The 20,477-nt window shown below is 42.1% G+C and overlaps 1 protein-coding gene across 1 annotated transcript; it reads right to left on the reverse strand.

Annotated features, from left to right (window-relative positions):
- Positions 1 to 1,780: 1,780 nt before the first annotated feature.
- Positions 1,781 to 14,351, reverse strand: lrrc24 (leucine rich repeat containing 24). The gene is made up of 5 exons (XM_028594340.1): positions 14,296 to 14,351; positions 5,472 to 5,666; positions 4,314 to 4,592; positions 3,822 to 3,990; positions 1,781 to 3,024 (listed from the first exon to the last, which is right to left on the reverse strand). Exons 2-5 carry the CDS (start codon positions 5,631 to 5,633, stop codon positions 1,781 to 1,783), a joined length of 1,854 nt encoding a protein of 617 aa, XP_028450141.1. The 5' UTR covers positions 5,634 to 5,666; positions 14,296 to 14,351.
- Between the last annotated feature and the right edge of the window lie 6,126 nt (positions 14,352 to 20,477).

The following is a 20,477-nucleotide window of genomic DNA, read 5'->3' on the forward strand; positions in this document are numbered from 1 at the left end:
ACAAACACGCACGCACGCACGCACGCACGCACGCGCGCTTGCGCGCACGCACACACACACACACACACACACACACACACACAAACATTCACTGGAAGAGAGAGAGAGGTTTTGTAAAGTGGAGAGGAGAAGGATCACTTACCTTTGATTGCCTTCAGTTGTGTTTCTTCTTGGGTTTCTTGTGAAATAACCGTGGCATTTAATACAGAATACAACTATACCAACTGAAATAGCAGTAATTTAAAAAGAATATTGACATGTTTCTGAATGAGAATCAATAAGGCTCAAGGTCTTGGTGTGAAGGACAGATCTGGCGTTAAAAACACATTTCCAAAAGCCTTCTCCTACTTTAGTCCAGGAGTAGCTCTGAAAGCACACCTGAAACTACAGTGCTGGGCCTCAGAGGAAAATAATTAAAACTTTATGAACCATGGACCTCTCACAGACTGACCTCTACACAGTTACTGTAAGCCACAGTCTCTATAAAAACATCTTTCACCCACCACGTCATGGGTTGAAGGGTTTTCCTTGTAAGAAAAGAAGCACTGAATTTTTTAAAATACATTTTATTATGTAGAAGACAAAATGTACAATATTCACATTGGAGTGGTTGTTACAGACGGATGTTACACATTCTCACACCCAACTCGTAAAATAAGGACGTTCGGTCAGGAGCCTTTTTCGTTCTTATTGATGTTAAAAGTCTCCTTTAGCGTCTCATGTAAACGTGCTTGGTCGCCACTATTGCAAGGGGAAAGGACGCCTCAAAAGCCGGGAAACGGCCGCAAGTGAAGCCGGGAAACGGCCGCGGGTGAAACGGAATCGCGGAGGTAAAAACAACGGGGAAAGGACGCCTCAAAAGCCGGGAAACACAACGCCACATGCTGGGCGCGAACCCGAGTCTCCTTAGTGAAAGTCCGGTGTTTTACCCATCTGCGGCTCTCCCCTGTACGTTACACAAATACGCCGAAGGGTGCCTTTTTCGTCGCATCAGACACTGCCCAAACGTACTTATTTTACGAGTTCGGAATGAGAACGGGTTGGATGTTAATGTAATTAATTCCACCAAAGATTCCATTTCAGACAATAGAAATGTTAATTCCATCAGAAATACAATGCTATGGTAGAAATGTAAAAAAACAAACAGACTTTGCTGCATTTGAAATGAACCTCTTTAAACAAAACCACCCACCCACGCCCACACACATATGGGTAATAACAATGTAGTTTCAGTAAGAGGAACGGTTTAGGTCTACTTCTAATGGGGTCTGCAACAAGGTCCACAAGACATCTGCACTTCACAGTGAAAATGAACTTCATTATATTTACACAAAACACTGACAAAACACAAAACAAAACCTAAAGAAGAGTACAAAATATGACTCACTGGTTAAATGTTTGTTAGTTGACAGCACAGTCTAAGCCTCTTTTGTGAGGATTGAGATGAACTTTCAAACAAACTATTTCAGATAAAGTTAACCACTAATTATCTCTAAAGGGTTGATTTGGAGAAGACAGGTATGTTTCAGTTGTTACTTTCCCTATATATTAAAGTTCACCCCTCTGATCCAGCTTAATGTCATACAATCAATTAGATGAGGATCTCTGAGAGGCTGATTGTGATCCAGGTTTCCCCCAGCCACAACTAACTTTCCCCTATTTTGGAGTCCCACAAAATAATATGATGCTTCAAATCATTGCACCAAAGTGATTTCCTTTCCATGTCTTTAATTAAGTCCATCAACATATTGTGTTTGATTTAGCACACAATTCAAACCCCTTAGCAGTGGATCTCGTAGGCAACCTGAGATCCGAAGAGGAGACTCTGACTGAGGAAGAGCTCCTCTGGGTCTGTTGTTAAGGGTCCCTCGCCTCCATCTGCTGGGTTTCTGCGAAGCCCCATTCCCCCTGATCTGGTCAGTGTCTGCACCATTTCGTGGTCCAGGAGGGCCTCCTTCATACCCTTCTGCTGGACAAACCCACTCATCATGGGACACCTGGATGAAGTGGAGCCCAGGACAGGCTGGGTTCTGTTGAGTACGTACATCTCGTGTCCGTGGTCATCGCGGTACTCCTCCAGCTGCGCAAATGTGGTGGGTCCGTCTGAGTAGTCGTTCACATAGAGGATGCTCTCTTCCTTGCTGGTACAGTAGGAGCCGCCTTCTTCTTTGCGGTACTGTTGGTGACGAGTGTAGATCATAATCAAGAGGAGAATGACAGTGAGTGCCAGCAAGGAGATGCCAACAGCAATGGCGGTCTGTGTAGCAGGGCCAAGAGCATAGAAGTCCATGCTGTCCTGTTCGTAGAGCAGCTCCTGGCTAACATCCAGAACCTCTGGCTGATAGAAGGAGTTAGATGAAGAGGAAACAAAGGAGTGCGTGTTCAAACGAGGCCAGAACTGGGATGAATATGAAGAAGACACGTTGACAGCCAGATGAAAGGTAACTCTGGCAACACCACCAGGGTTCCAGGCTTCACACTCGTAGCGCCCAGCATGCGCTACAGTCACATTGCTGAGGAACAGCATGCCGCTGCCCATGTCTGGATCAAAGCTGTCCCTCTCGCCGCCCTCCTCAGTCCCACGCACAAGTCCCTGGATTCCTCCAACACCCCCAATCTTGATCCCTCCACTGCTGGGCAAGGCTGTCACCATTCCTCCAGCTCCAGGCCTGAAGAGCTCACCATTGGGTCCCAGCTCTTGAACCAAGCCTCGAGGTGATAACTGGGCCTTGCCATGCAAGGCTTTCTTCCAGGTCACCTGAGGCTGAGGGTATCCCGAAGCCTGGCAGGAGACTCTGAGGCTCTCCCCCAGTCGCACAGTCAGGTGGCTGGACTCGAGCTGCACCACAGGGGGGATGCAGACCAGGCTGTTGGGAGCCACCTCCACCAGGCTGAGGTGGGAGAGGCGAGGCGGTTCAGAGCACATCAGCCGACGCTGTTCGGCAGAGCTCAACAGACGCTGTCCGTCTTCACTGATCCAGGTTCTCAGCCAGCCCAGAGCACAATCACAACGCCATGGGTTCTCTGGAGGTTAGGAATGGAAGAGCACAAGGTAGACCAAAGTGTATGGTTTTGTCAACTGTTGTTTCCAAGAACAAGAACAAACTTCAAAAGCCCAACTTTTAAGCCAATATGGCAGAGAATCCCTTAAAGAACCAGAACAGAACAAATCTACAATTCCATGAAAACTGAGCAAACTTCATCGGCTGATTGCAATTGGTTCCCAAGGTGAAGTATTAACTTTGAACCCCAACGTTTTAGCCAACATGGATGACATATTCCTAGAGTGCTCAGAAGAATTGGAAATTTGAAGATCTACAATTCCATGAGAGCTGAACAAACTCCAACTACTGAAGATCATGTGATAGGGTTGAAAACTCCAGAAGAGGTGCTAAATTGACCTTGAGGTGATATTGTTTGGTAAATACATTTATTTTGCTTGTAATAATTTGAATTTAGTTTGAGCTCCTCTGGTGCCCATTGCAGGACTAATTGCCCTGGATAGGAGGTCCCTTTTGTAGACAATGTTCCTTTGATTTATTATTTAAAATTGTGTCTTTGAGGTTTTTTTTTCTCATTTAGGTTTAGTTTTACAGTTGGATGGAACCCTTTGATATGCAAAACATGTTGAAGTGCACTTAATGTTCATTGACATAAGCCTGCAGGTCGTGGCTATAGCAGTCCATTCTCGAGCAGTGTCACTTCTTCAATATTGTGGTATGAAAGCATTTTTCAAGACATTTTGAAGACAAATTTAATCTTGGAGGATTATATCATGTAACAGTCGACGCAATGTGGTATTTTGTATCCGCTCTGCCTACCTGTGACACGGAGCACCTGCAGGCTCACGAGCGGTTTGAGGGACGAGGCTCCCAGGGTACGGAGGTGATTTCTGCTGAGGTCTAGCAGGGCCAGAGATGACAAGCCAGACAGAGCTTGCTCCGCTAGCAGCTCTATGCTGTTTTCCTGCAGGTGGAGTTCCTGCAGACGCTGCAGACGGCAAAAAGACATCAGAGGAAGGAAAATGTTAAAGGAGGAGGAAAAGAAATGAAAAGAAATTCGACCCGACTCAGTCTGTACGGTATTACTGTAAGGAATTAGTCAGTCATGTTGTCATGAATTGGATTTACAGTTGCAGACGTCATTCTATTTAAAAGGCATCCCATACTGGAATAGCTTTGGCTTTGCTGGCAAAACTGAAGCATTTTTTATTTTAGGGTTAATGTTTTTGGAATGCTTAAAACAAAATGAGCATTAAACATTGCATCCTTTCATCCTTCCATCCATCCATCCCTTTATCTCAGCTCTCCAACCTGCAGTCCCCTGAAAGTGTAGTCCTGCACTCTAGTGATCTGGTTCCCGGCGAGGTACAGGATCCGGAGGTGCTCCAATCCCCGAAACATGTCTGGGGTGACCAGGTGGATGAGGTTGCCATTGAGGGCCAGCTCCAGCAGCTGCCCCTGGCTGAGAAATGCCCCGGGCTCCAGAGCTGAGATGCTATTATTCTGAAGGTAGAGGTAATGGAGGCTGCCAAGGCGAGTCAGGTCCTGAAGACGAATCTGCACTATAGCGTTGTCCTGCAGGAATATGGTCTGAGACACGGTAAATCAAATTAGTAGAGTGATCACAAACTGATTACATTAGAGACACAGAGGAGGGGAAGTGATGTTTGAATTGGTGTTCTGTTATGTACAAGAGAGTGAGCATGGCCTGTTGCTATGCTCACTGAGTAGAAACATGTATTAACCATGAGGAGAAATTACATTAGCAGGGCCTCCATTAGATCTATCTGCATGGGGCTGTGCAGCGCTTTGGATATATGTTAATGTAGGCAACACAAACAATGTGGAATGAGCTAGTTCCGGATTGTGATAATAATGACTCTGATAATGTGGGTTGTGCAGCATTCTTCGTGGTTGAGTTATTTTGCCAAATGCTGCAGAACACAGACCTTGTCAGCAAACAAAGAATGTTTGAGTGATTGGAGCTACACTAGAGTGTGTGCTTAGCCCACAATGCATGGCTGTCTTGATTTCCAATGTGCATTCATTGGTGATGTTTTCAAAGAAGCAAACACGGGCCACGAGGTGAAGTGCGATCGACGAGATAGACCTGCTGATTGAGGTTAATGAATCAATTTACGCGGGACATGCTTTTCATTAATATTCATGAGCTACAATAATGTTGGGGGGCCTGAACCCAAGAGGAAAAGACGGTGTAATGTTAAGCATCTTGGTGCAAGAGTCACTTTCCGAGCAGAATGAATAATTACACAGCCAACAGCGTAACCCCTCCCTCAGGCTTACATCAAAGAGGGTCACAGCGAATTGATTAAGCACAATCATTTCGGGGTAATAAGAATGGATCAGAGAGGGAGTCAACTGATGCAAAACCACTGATGCGGGAGAGGGGGGGGAGCTGCAATGCACTGGCAGCTAATGCCCTAACTTATTGTCAGTTTGCCAACTGACCTCGGTGACAGAGGGGACATCCTGTGGGATTTCTTTGGTCCCAAGAGATCCGCACTCCACTGTGAGGCTGTAGCAGCGACAGCCAGCGGGGCATCCCGCAGACGGTCGAGGGATGAGGGCCACGATGATTAGGACGACACTGGAGAACCAAAAGAGGACCATGGCGGTTTTACGTTAGACCTTCAGAGACAAAACCTGGAGAGAGAAGGCAGAGGAAGAGACGAGAACAAATCACTAAACTCAGTTACAACAACAAATCTTTTTTTCTTCACGGTAACGTATTTCATCCACAAAGCAAAGATTGACAGTAGCTGCAGATAATGTTGAATATGCAGATGACTGTGAAATGGCAAGGGAAGATTGATTAAAGAAAAAAGCATGGGAACATTAAAGTACCTCCTTATCCCCTCCTGTTTTCCTTTCAACTGTGTCTATTCAGTGGAATTGCAGCAGCTTCTATTATGGGCTTCAATTAATTAAAGATGTGATAAAAGATGTGCAGGTTGCCTCAAGGACCTCTCTCTTGTCTTTTTAATGCATGCACAAACACACTCACACTCCCTCTATTTCTGTCTCTCTCTCTCTTTGTCTTAAAAAGACACACACACACACACACACACACACACACACACACACACACACACAAAAATGTGCATTAAAGAGACAGAGGCTCCATTTTGACCCCTATAATCTCAGAAACCACATTTACTTTCTCAGAGCAAACTTAAAGTGGCAACAAGCTGTAATCATCTGATCAAAAAATCAGCCCTGGCTGCTTGCTGCACCTTGCAGCAATATCTTCCTTTGATATAAACCCATCACTGAGCAACTGATCTGTACACTTTCTTATTTTTTTTTTATTTCTATACAGCCCAGAAGGGATTTATTGTTCCGCGCCACAGTTTCGCGTTGGACATCCAATATCATGTAGCCCAGCAGTGTTCATAATAGCTCATCTGCGGCAGATCGCATGAAGATACTGCAGGGTTGGAGATAAAGTACATGTTGAAATGTCACACTGAGCCTGTCATTCTGCTCCAGTGACAGTGAGTAGATTTATTGTGCTAGCTGAGGCGCCTGCCTCGTTCGAGAGAATCTTCATCCAGTAGAGAATCAGACATCTCATTGATCCAATCTAAAGTCTCACATTGTTATAAAACATTCATGTGCACCCCGGCCCGTCTTTCCGTATCCCATTAAGTCTGTCTGATTTTGAAATTTCTAGTTTACTTAAGATTGCAGAATCACCCAGACAGATAATTGATAGCATTTACATTTCACTCGGAATGATTTGCAGATCATCTAGTTTATTAATTGTTAGAATTAGAGTGCACACAGCTCTCATTACAGATAAGTGATGAAAGGGTGCTGTGCCTGAAATCCACTGTGACTGTTAAATATTCAGTTTGCAGGGTGTTTGAAATGTTCTGTCAGATTGATATCAAGCGTGTCTCATTTGTACTATTATAATCCAGACCAGTAATTTACTGCCTAAGTGCAAAAGCACTAGGATCACTGTTTCAGTGAATGAGAAGTAATTCTCAGTGTAGCCACTCTGCATTATTAAGCAAATGAATGAACTGGATTTTAATATTGCATGTTTGATTTAGAGCGCATTTACGCGGATAGCCAGCAAGCTTAATACAATGTGACCCACATAAGCTGTTCAATCGTCTTCTTTCAGCAAAAACAGAGAGACACTTATTAACAAAAGCATGCCATTTCCTCTCCAGAGCTCCCCAAACAAGCGTGGAGAGAAATTATATACTTCCATTGTTGGGGAGAGAGAGCACAAAAATTGAATTTTGAATAAGGCCTTGGTCTGTCATTGAGGTTCTTTTACTTCTCACAGTGAGATGACTTTAAAAAAAAAAGCTTTGACTTGCTTGAAAAGTGTCAGAAGAGGAAGACACTCGCCTGCCCTCGGCTAAGAATACACACAGAGCAGGATGCACAGCCGTGTATTTGTTGTTACAATATGAGCCCAACATCAATCCAAATGGCACCCTGCCAGGTAGAAAAAATAGCTTATGTATTTCTCTGCTCACTGCAGTGTTACTGAGCGGCAATCATGCCACGCATTAGGTGTTAGGACAAGGCTGATGAAATGTAGAGACGAGGATCCCCTACGGAGTTATCAGGGTCTGTAAACAGAAAGAAGGCAACAACAAAAATAAAACATTCGGGGAGAGGTTTCTTTAAATAATACTGCAACTTGTCTTACAGTATAAGTCCCCCAATTCAGATTGAGTTTGCCCTGACTCTCATCTTTTGTCATGCTGATGTGGGATTTCAGTGGTAAGAGGTCAATTTGTTCATTTCAGTCTCAGTAATCCTGTGCGGAACATGTGTAATCTGCACAATCAGATGCTTGTTAGCTAAGCCGCTCTCAGCACTGTCAACGTTTTCATAAAGGGGGCTGCTTTGTTTGCCGTAAAAAAAAACAAGGTCAGCAATAAATCTCTGTTGACCGTTTAAAGATGTGTACATAGGATGATTTGAACATAATGTTGTGTACATAGATCTAAGTGTTAAATGAGAGCAGCTGGAAAGACCTGCCAGGCCAGACAGCAGTCAACACAAGCCTGTTCAGCATTCGCTATCAGCATCAACCTCCGAACATGCATCCACTCACTGCTCTCTGCAAACATTATTTTGCACTGGACTCCAGAGCAACTAGGAGTTTGTCTGTTTGGGCATTTCTGAAATTACAATTGTGTTCTTCTTGACATTGCGCTTTGTTTTCACATCCCAAACAGATTATCCTCTGTCGAACAATCCTAGTCTGGCCGGCCAAATGTTAACAGCACAGAAGATTCACCGCATAGCGCTGTTATGATCTTCTCTTATTTTCGGAGGTGCAGCAGACAGTCAGAGGGCTAGAGGCAGAAGTAAAGTTCACATCCCTGTGCTGCCAATGGTGCAGGTCGGCCTCATCCGTTGTTATGGTTACCCTTGTGATGAGGTCTGCTCGCGGGCCCGAAGGCCAGACACAGTTCCTGTAAGCTGGTGTTAGGCAAACAACTCCACAGAAATAGAAGCTGTCATTTCCCGGAAAGGGAAAATTGCTCACAGGACCTTGAGCTATGTGATGACCCCAAGCTAAATCGTAAATTCTCCTTTCATCCAACTCTCTTTCTCCTGCATGAACTTTTTCCTCTCCTTTCCCCTTCACCCTCTTTTCATCTCTCCTTCCTTCTTGGTTTTTCTGAAATCCTCCATCATTTTCCCTTTCCCCCCATCTCTGACCTCTTTCTTTTCTCATCTCTCGTCCTTCTGCGCTGACTGACAGGTGCTAAATCATTTGTCTCAGAGCATCCTTTTGTCTACAAATAGACTGAGGCCAAGGCACGGGGAGAACACTGTGGCACTAACCCAAGAGTAACACACTGACTTTGAGCGATAGTCTCAACCCTGCACACAAACACACACACACACACACACACACACACACACACACACACGCTTATAAACATGCAAAGCACGCCTACAAAGTAGCACTTGTACACTAGCCACCAACATTCAGGGACACTCTGACTGGCAGACACACACATGATCATGCACTTGCACATCCTGCCTACAACCAGCAGCCACCATCATCAATTCACACATAGTCAGATACGAACTGGCAGCCACACACACACACACACACACACACACACACACACACACACAAACACACAAACACACACACATTTTTGTGTCAGCGGTAAAGGAAGCTCTGCTCTGTTAATAAGCCTGCATTGATTTCTTTATTTTGCCACTACTGCTCTGTCCAGCTGGTCTCCGCAGCCATTGATTTTCATTATGAAAGCAGATGTCATGGGTAGGGATTTGGGATTGCATTTGCGAATGTCTGTGTTGAAGAGAAACAAAGTAAATAATCGCATGTTTCTTATTGCTTAGATGCAATGTGTGTGTGTTTGTGTGTGTGTGTGTGTGTGTGCGTGCGTGCGTGCGTGCGTGCGTGCGTGCGTGCGTGCGTGCGTGCGTGCATGCATGCGTGCATGCATGCGTGCGGCTCACTGTCAGGCTACCTCAAGAAGAAACACCCTCTTGAGAAGTGGCAGCACTCTGCCACTTCTCACAGCGGAGCATTTGGTCTAAAAACCTCACTCCATCTCTCTGTACTTAAACAAACTTGAAAAATCTTTGCTTTTTAAGAGTTCACATGATAAACTGCCGTGACAGGTCAGTCTGCAATGCAGAGACTTGTTGGTAATGTAAGCTGGCCAGCTGAAAAGCTCAAAGGCTATTGATATAAACTGCACAAAGGTTCAAAGCAACCCAGAAACTCAGATTTTGTCTGGGGCAATATGATGCTTTACAGGCTAAAGCTACCAGTCACACTTTCTACTTCATACACAGTGAAAGGCAGCAGGGTTACTCCAACCATGAGTAGAATGATTAATAATGAACACATATTGTCTATTAAGGTTCAACGCTTTTTTGTGTTGGAATTCTTGCAGTCTGATTTGTGACTGATAATTGAGAACTAAAAGCACAATGGCAACTGTACGACTGCATAATCAATATCCATTTTCCACACAAGATTTACTTTTATGCTTTCACTGGAAGGGTGATTGTAACTTCACATCATCATTGCTCAAAGCCTAAATAGAGATTGTAACCCTCTTCCAGCCACATGACCTTTTTTGGTATTCTGGGCTTTCTTTCCTCTAAAATCCTCCAGTTCTTTATCTGCATGACTAAACGGAGGCAATGTTGCAAAAGCTGTGTAAAAAAGGTATGACTTCAAAACAACTATTAAGTATTATGCACAAAAATCATATTGATTTGCACAGGAATGTATTTATACAGATAAAACTAATAACACAAAATAAGGTACAATTTACTTACAGTTATGAGCCATTATTAAGGAAAGGTTTTGGGTTGCCATGTTATGAAAAATCGCTTTTGACTGATTGGACTCCATTTATTTTTGTTTATCCTTTGGAAACGGGCTGCAGAAGATCAGGACTAAATGCGTTCATTAACAAGTTAATAAGATTTTCTAACTACATTATTAATACAGCTACAACCAGTTTCCAGTTAGCTTAGCATAAAGGTTGGAAATGGGGAAACAGCTGGCCTGACTCCAACCTAGTAGCAACTCTAAAGCTAATTAATCAACCCATTTGTCTTGTTTGTTTAATCTGTACAAAAAAAGTGTGTAAAAGTGTGTTTTACAGGGGTTTGTATTTCGGATTCTGTGCAGTGACTTCCTGGAGTCTTGTAAGGAATATTTTATAAATATTATATATATATATATATATATATATATATATATATATATATATATATATATATATATATATATATATATATATATATATATACTTGTTGTCTCCTAGAGGTTGCCAGCCAACCAGAGTGGAATCTTAGGAGGATTGTATTACCTTTGGACAGAGCCAGGCTAGCTGTTTGCCCCTGTTTCCAGTCTTTATCCTATGCTAAGCTAAACTAAGCTAAGCTAACCAACTGCTGGCTCTAGCTTCATATTAACCTTTAAGATATGAGAGCGGGTGGCCGGGTTGACTTAGTGGGTAGAGCAGGCGCACATATACTGAGAGGCTTATGCCTCGACGCAGAAGGTCCAGGGTTTGAGTCCGACCTGTGACGATTTCCTGCATTTCTTCCCCCTCTCTCTCTCTCCCCTTTCTTACCTAGCTGTCCTATCCATTAAAGGCGGAAAAGCCCAAAAATATTCTTTAAAAAAAAAAAAAAAAAAGATAAGTGAGCAGGATCACTGGCAAGGCGAATAAACATATTATCACAAAATGTCAAACTATTAAAGTAATACATTTGGAAATCTTTGAGAAAACCAATCAACCATGGTCTGTTTCTGTATGTGTGTCTATGTCACTCATTGTATTCAGGCATTTAGTAAACACACTGGCAGCAAGTTCATACATGGTGTCGCCTTTTGAAATATAACTATCACTTTTTTTTGCTTTTCCCATTTCAATGACTCTCCGTATCAACCTCACCTGTCTGACACTTCCTCCTGTGTTTTCTCATGATTTCTTGTGTTGCTCCTTTTTAAATGCCAGTTTTCTGTAATCTCTATCTGTCTCTCACACATGCACACTGTCCATTCTAATTGTCAAGGTTGGTTGATGGTATCGATCAGGGCAATTTCACTCACAGCAGCTTCATCTGACAGGCTGCAGAATTTATGAAGCAGTAGATTATGCCAGCACAGAATGAATGGTTTGCTTTTTACATTTCTTTTCCTCAATTTTTATCAATCTGTTTTCATCCCCACTACCGTTCACCCATTTTTATGTCTCTGACTGGAGGAGTGGGAATGTGTGGTAATGAGGGAAGAAAAAGTGGACACGCACAGACACCCACCAATCACATTTAAATGTTGCTCAGTAGTTTTGTTTCACATTGTGATGGATGGATGAGATCAGACAGGTTGGAAGATGGATGGAGTGGAGTCACATCCTTCTCTATTGAGAAGCAGAACCATCCCTTCCATCTTCACGTGAATGAATTTGTATTTGATTTTGTTTTCTATTAAGATGTTGAATCATTGTGCTTCCCCCAATGTTCCAGATGGGTGAATCTGAATTATAAATATTACTCCTTTTTGTGGCAGTTCAGTTGAAAGTGAAGGTATTACTCAACAGTGTGTGTGGGACTGTGTGTGCATCCAAAAAGGAAATGAATGCTTTGCAATGCTACAATAACGATTGCTTATCATCCCACTATATTGCGTTTTAGTAATATTGGGTGTGCAGTAGCGTCTGCAGAAGCAGTCATTGAATCCTCATAAATTAGTTTCTTTGTTGCCATGGAAGTGACAGCATCTGCTGACTGCAAGTGATGGATGTCAGATGTTTGTCAAATAACACTCTGGCATGCCTATATTGTGTTATCTGTGAAGTCTGGCATATAGATGGGAAATAATGAAAATGTAAAAGTAATCAGCTTTTTTCTCTTGCACTTCTTATTTCGGCTGATCTTTGCCATTCGCCCGTATCGTTTTTAACTCAGGCCATGATTGGGGGTGCTATGCAATTACAGCCAAGAGAGATTTCAGTCATCATTGTCTGGCAGACAGTAGCCAATGAAAAATAAAAGATCTCTAGAGGCGTAATAAGTCAACTTGTCTGTACGAATCTGTCCACACAAGAGAGATGCCCCACCCTCGGAGTTAAACAAACGAGGTCCTATTTAGAGGCCTCCCTGTTTGGCTCCACGCTGCTTCATGCGTGGAATAGCAATTAACCAGGGGGACATGCATTAAAAATCTGACATCAAGGAAGAAACACTCAGAAGTCAGAATTAGGAAAACATAACCGTCTTCCTGGGACAGATTGTATGTAACAATAAGCTTGTAGTGATGTTATCACACTGCGCTCCTGGTGTCTCTCTTGGTGTCACTGTAATATCCATGCCATATTCCTACAGGGTGTGTGCTGTGATCAGCAGTGATCTTATTATGCTTCATTTCTTTCCCATTACAACAATATCACTTTAATATTTCCATGCGATTTGAATACATAGTGGCTCTGCAGTGAAATTGCTATAGTTAGTCTCTAAATTGTATTCTGGGATTAAGACAGCTGTTTTAGTGCTGTTGTACTGCGGCATGATGGGACAAACTATAAGTAACGGATCCCTGCTGTGACACATTTGTTAATCAGATTTTAAATTCTGTGTTTATGAGAGAATCAGCAAGACCAATGAACAACAACAGAACAGCATGGGTGGTTAGTTTGTGTTACAGAATATAAAGTAGATATCAGTTGCCAGTTTATTAGATACCCCTCGCCAAAACTAATGCAGTATTAAACAATAGCAATGCAATGAATCTAACAGTCCAGATAGTTATAATGTTGAGTTTTTGTTGTTTTAGAGATTCAACTTGATAATACAGTTTGTGATGCTGTTGAATTATATACTAATGCACTCAGTGTCCACTTTATTAGGTACACCTGTAGAGTCAAATGCTGTCCAATGCAACTGCTCTGCCTCAAATCCCACTTTCATTAAGGTATTAGCCCAATTATGTTTTTGCATTGATGTTGTTATTATACTCTCATGTATGTAAATGACGAAAATGACAAAATTAAAAACCAGTACAACACCATCTTTGACTATGACCTCAGTAATAAACATATAATTGAATGTACACATTTCCGATAATGTCAATGGAACATTATGAGCTACGCTAAGCTAAACGTTATAGCAGGGCTGTTGTACTGGATTGCATGAGATTGTACTAGACTATTCACTATCTGCATCGCATAATACCATTAAGGAGATGTGCTAGTCTGCAGCAGTGACCAATAATTTGTAGTACTAGTAGTAGTGCTGTTGTTCTATTGTTTTACATTATACTTGATGGGTGTTTCTAATATTTCGTCCCCTCCATTCATGTTAATAAGGGTAGACTCAATTTTGGACCAATACTGGCAGTGTATTAACTATTAATATTAACATAAGGGAATGTGCTACTGGGGCAATGATGACTCAATTTGTGATTTGAGTGCCTTCAGGGCTCCCTCAGTGTCAAATAATATTTCATTTCACTTTAACTTCTTTCAACATGACATAATCGTTCATACAAAACACATATTTTGTTCCACTCTCATACTATAATCTCCCAAAGTACACGGCAGACCGATCTACTTAAAAATACATAACAAAAACAATATTCCTTCATGTGGTTTTTGGGATTACATTCACATCAAATGTGAGTCCCTGAACCTAAATTAAACATAACCGGGGTCCCTGACAAACAACATTTGAGAACCTCTGTATAACTATAAACGCAGCCTATATCCCTCAGCACACAACTGCAACCTACCGTTTTCCCTGCGTGCGTGGACTTGATCTTGGCAGCAGTCTCCACACTTGCTCGAGCGACTTGGAATTAAAACAAATTCAATAAAAAAAAGAAAGAAAAGATGAACCCCACTTCAAATCACTGCAAATAAATGAGCCAGAGCATTGTTTGCCTCCCTCCGCTCGCTTTTTTTCACTCGGTCCTGACTGGGCAGCGATTTAGAGTCCGCACAGGCTGAGCTCGTCCATTGTAATTGAATGCCGAGAGCCGGAGCAAACTGCTCGCATCTGCCAACGCTGGACGTCAGCGCTGATCGAGGTCGATTTAAACTCTTATCTCCCCCTCTGATATTGTTATGCGGCTTTGATTCGTTTCCCCTTTTCCTTGCCTTTTCCCTCAACGCGGATGCTATGTTCCAATAGTGACCGACTCCTTTAATTATCCCTGCTTGACTTGACTCGCTCCCCCCCTCCTTTCTCTCTCTCTCTCTCTCTCTCTCTCTCTCTCTCTCTCTCTCTCTCTCTCTCTCTCTCTCTCTCTCTCTCTCTGTGCATTAGAGAGAAAGAGAGAGAGGAGGTAGTGGGGGTGTTTTTATTCTCGTTCATTTACTTTCAAAGCTGGTCCTGGCACCGACGGTTGCACTTAACTTTAAGTGCAATTTCCGCCGCTAAATAAACCATGATAAACAGCGACACTTTAAATGTGTGACAACACATTTGAGGAGAAGCGGAGGGATTTCAGCACCACGGACAGCGGCCTTGTCTTTTATTATGAAAGGTTACGGGCGTGAATATGTGATCCTCCACGCTCTGCCACTACAGTGGCAATGGCAGGCAGAACAGAAGTGTGGAAAAGTGCGAAGGGACCGAGTTGAAAAAGTGCCATTTCTGTCCAACCAAGGGCAAGTGAATTCAAGCTGAACCGTGGCCCTTCAATATCCAGCAAAACCATACTGCTCAGTCAGAGCAGGAGGCTACAGTTCATAACTGGCTGTGGCAGAGAGGATGAATATGAGCAGAGGTTACAATCTATTTTACAGCACTTTTAGGGCCCCCGTTGCTGACTGTTCAGCATGTGTAACATTGAAATGCTTTGTTAAATACAACTGTAATATTTTTACGGTGGTTTGTTCAAGTTTGCCCTCAAGAGTGGTAGGCTACTGTAGAAGCTGGACATTTCAACCATTTATCCATACATGACTTTTAGACGACTATTTTAACTGAATACTTTGAGCTAACCATTTTAACTATTTATCCCATACATATAGTTACTTCAACTAGGCTATTTATAGGCTACGTTAATTCTAACAAAATAGCCAGCATTAAAAAGAGGATTAACAGTTAAAAGAGTTAGGTAGGCAGCTACATTAACAGACACCGTTTTTAACGGTGTATGCCTAACATGTTTGTCTTTTAGCTAGCTGTCAACGCTTTCACCTATCTGAGCTCACAGGTATTATGTCATATTTAATATCTCCAGGTCAATCCAGTGCAGATACTTACTATTTCGTTTAGAAGAGACGTGCTCCGTTTCAATGAGGTCCTCCATGTAGGCCATCCAGAAGCGTTTTAATCCATCATGGAATTACAGTGTCTTTGTATAATAAATAAATAAATAAATAAATAAATAATTCACGTAATCTCCAATATCTCCACATTGCTAGTCAGGTTTTGTGTTTTTTCCCCCGACATGTTAGCTAACACCAGGGCCTTTCCAAAGAGGGATTTGTGCAATCATGGCCCATATCGTATAGTAGGGGGAGAGTGGGGACAGTTGCAACGTGTGGCAGTTGCAACATTGCTGATTTCTCCAATCAGGAATGAGCTAGAGTCATGAAACTCCTAATGCACATGCTCAGTAGGCCCCCTCCATCTTTCTGGAAGTTAACAGCCACATGCCATCGTTCCTTATGGGAGAACTGAAATTCAAGGTGAAAAAGTAACTTTTTTTGAAGACCAGATTTTTTGTCATACTGTCTAAACTGTTTAAGTATTGATCTTTATCGTTATATAGTTTGAATGTGCAGTTTCTTAGCTCTTAACAGACTTAGGTACAATGTGTTTAAGCTAATGTGTTAAGCTAGCATCGCTAGTTTTAAGATGGCTGCCAGGGGGTGGGACAGTTGCAACTGTCCCTCATGACAACAATAATGACAATTAGATAAAATTGATATAAAAGGCAATTCAGTGGTTTGATAACTAGTCTCAAATAAACTAAAAAAATATTTGAATAATTATGCCAAAGTATGAGTTTTATTACATCTAAATGACTGTTGCAACGCCCCTCTGTACTCAGAAAGTACCTCGGAAAAATGTGGGGCCAGTTGCAACATTTTTCAGGGTGCATTTAAGTACAAATTATCATATGTACACATGTTGCAGCAGTATGGGTAAGTAGGTGACATATATGGGTTTAATATATAATTTTTTCTAATACAAACGGTTGCTGAGAAACTGAAGGAAATGTAAAAAGTGTTGCAACCGCCCCCATTCTCCCCTAGAGAAGATAAGCATAACAATTGTAGGCGTATGCAATATCGTGTTTCTTTACTTTCCAAAACCATGAACGTCACTGAAGTTAGAAAGGCGCCGGACAACTCCTGATTGGTCAGGTGCCATGGGGTGAATGTCTTTGAAGTCGCTTGATCTTTGCTGATTGGCTGTGATAAATCAATGTGTTTATACGACCTCACGGAGAGGCACGAGGACGCTAGTTTAAATGAATGTTAGATGAAGTTACCAAATACGGTTCCTTGCCCTGTGTTCAGGTGTAACACATGACTCAACATGTGGATATTTCCTTCTTATCTAAAAGTAATTTCTATTTTAATAAGTTGAGTCTACCCCCTGGCGACTGCTGAAGTACTCCCTCGGGTACAAGTGGTTGAGAATCAAAGAAGTTACGTGCACGTGCACTCCGTGCATGTCCCTCTGATGATGACTTGATCACACACTAATCACACACCACAGTGGTTAAAACCGTGCTGACCCACATTTAGCATCACTTAATTAAGGCCTGCGCGCATGTGCATGAGCGTAACTGCAAAGGTTCCGATATCTGAGCAGGTACATTAGTTTGTGTCTAATTACATGTCTTTGTGATGCTGAGCGAGCAGTGTGTGTATACGTGTGTTTGAGCTCGGATTTTAATGATCTCCTCCTACCCCCTCTAGGTCAGCATGAGCCTTTTTTCGACCCACATCAGGAAAATTAACATCACACTCAAATGTCTGTTAGGGCAGAGGGCTCCTTTCACCATCTTTCCTCTCATCCTGCTGTTAACTCTCCCTTTTTAGCTGACAGGAAAAGCAACCAATGTTGAATACATCACACAGGCTATTTGTATGCATGCAAAGCCCCATCTACTGTTTATTTGCACATAAATTGGTCCATAAACTTTGCTAACAAGTTGTGTTTTCCAGCCATAAAAAACAAAAAAACCCTATTAAACAGCCAGAGACTGTTGGGCTTATATTGTCATGGTTGCCAGTTTGAATCCCCAGATCTGCAGGAATATCAGTACCCTACACCCACTCACCACACTGTGCACTTGAACAAGTCACCGTTCCATTAGTGCTGCTCTGGGGCCAACCTTAGAAGACTGAGTTTCTCTGGGCTGCATCTGTGTGTGTGTGTGTGTGTGTGTGTGTGTGTGTGTGTGTGTGTGTGTGTGTGTGTGTGTGTGTGTGTGTGTGTGTGTGTGTGTGTGTGTATAAAATGCCTTTGCAGCTACTCCCACAGGGATAAAGTAATTAGGAATGTTCTCTTTCTCAACTTGCCTTGTAAATGAAAACAGCTCTGTATCAAAAAGTGAACACGTTGGATGCAGCCGTGCTACAGTATAGAGAATTGTACCACCTCTAACATTGAAATGATGTGTCTCTTTGTTGCTGTGTGGTTTTTTTATTGTCCAGGTAGTAGAAAAAAATATTTTTTTCCTGGAATCCCAGAATGTAAAAGAAACTTGAATAGAGAGACATATACCTCATTGTCATTGTAAGAAATATAATTGTGAATGAATCCTCCATCTCTTTGTAAACTAAAATTGACTGGTTTGAGCCATTTCCAAAATGACAGGCAAAGATAAACTTTGACGACTTAATTCACAGACAGATGGAGATTGAGCGATATGGACTAAACCACCAACAGGGCAGTATAATTCCTATTTACATACTTTATTGAGCAATATGAATGAACACAATTTCCATATAAATGTGAAAAAAGAAAAACCCAGGTGTCGCCTTTTTTGTTTGTGATTTGGTCTACATGGGTAAGAATCAATAACATGCACAGCCAGATGCTGGGGAGATAACAGTGATTTAAAGTTAAAACACACACACACACACACACACACACACCGTGTAATAAGATGATCTCCCAATGAAAAGCATGCAGGACATGTAAGCTTTACAAATGGCCGCCAAAACAACAGCTGTAATGCGACAGGCAGACATTTGTTCCACTAATCACTGAGGGAGATTGTCAGATACAGCCGGATGAAGGCTTAGAGAGATTTATGTTATTAGGCCATACGCTCACTTGCACACCCGCGCACACACACACGCACGCACACATGCACACGTGCACACACACACACATGCACACGCACACGCACACACACACACACACACACACACACACACACACACAGTGGATGAGTCTGTTGTCCATCATCCCTTGCCTTGGCCCTCACACCTTGACAGCTGTCAGTGATTTTGACATGTGAGATCACAGAATAAAGGGATTACACTGATCTGTGGAGAAAAGCCATGTTCCCATCAGATAATTCCAAGGGCATTCTCATCAAATAAACAACGGTGGGTATTGCGAAAACACTCGTAGATCAAAAGGCTAGGTTAATTCAAATAACAAAAATACATGTTTTCTGATTTCCTATAATGGTATTTAACGTAGCACAAAAAGTAAGGACATTTGTGTTTGGTAGATTATTTCTCTGTGGTAACAATGCTTTTTGGCAATAAATCTTATACTGTTGCAAAGCCTGTTTAGTTCCCTTTCAAATGGTGCCCCATTTGTAAGGAACATGCATATGTGGGTTGCGCCCATGAAAAATTTGCCAAATCTTCTCTGCCAATGCCAAACAGCTTATTCTGCCATTGAGTCGTTTGGTGTTTGGTGGATTGGATGATTGAAGTTTGACGAAACAAGACATATTGGCAATTTAACAATTTATTCATTTCCCAAACAGGAGCCTCAGTAGCGTGTGGAAGAACCATACACAGCCACAACAGCCTGGCACCTCCTCCTCATGCTGGTCACACACTGCTGTGGGATAGCATCCCATTCTTCAACCAGCATTTGGCAAATTTTTCATGGGCAAAACCCACATACTCAGCGCTGCTGCTCATCCCACAAATGCATGTTCCTAACAAATGGGGCACCATTTGAAAGGGAACTAAACAGGTATGAGATTTATTGCCAAGAAGCATCATTACCAATAATAATGTACCAAACACAAATTTCCTTACTTTTTGTACTAAGTTTTTTAGTTTTGTCTCTAAAATTTCTGCTCCCAACCCAATACAATGATGAGATAAGATTAATGGAATTTGATCTGTGGTGCTCACAGGATTGAAAAATTATTTAAAAAAAATTCAACCTCAACCTTTCACTGGAACTACTTTCTACCAAAGAAATAGCATGAAACCATTGACAGTGTGTTCCATGGAATATCTAGGCAACACTGGAGAGAGATGTTGCCTTTCTTTAAAGCTGCACAAATCAATTTTGTTATATTAATGGATGACATGACTATGTGTAATGTGAAAGGGGTTGCTCATAGTGACGGACCAAAGACTGTACATACAGTGCATGTGATGAACTACAATCTAATCAACAGACAAGAACATCAATATTGGACGATTCTACCAAAACTCGAATTACGTTGAATGCCCACAATTTGTTTTGTTTTATATTATAGCCAATGCCAATGTTTATAAAATTCTTGCTTTCTGCAATATCAGCTCTTAGCAACCAAGCCATGTTTACACCTTCAACAACATTAATGTCATTTATTTATCTGTATTATAAGCACTCTTAAACAATGAGCTGAAACGCGCTATAAAACTTCAAAGCTGAGGGGAGCTGTAGATTCAGGCGATAATCATCTGTAGGTTCATCACACAAGCAACCCCTTTCACACTGCCATTTGATATATTATTAGCCTACTATAAAGATTTGGCT

Source organism: Perca flavescens, chromosome 12 (assembly GCF_004354835.1).
Source record: "Perca flavescens isolate YP-PL-M2 chromosome 12, PFLA_1.0, whole genome shotgun sequence".
NCBI classification, from domain to species: Eukaryota; Metazoa; Chordata; class Actinopteri; order Perciformes; family Percidae; genus Perca; species Perca flavescens.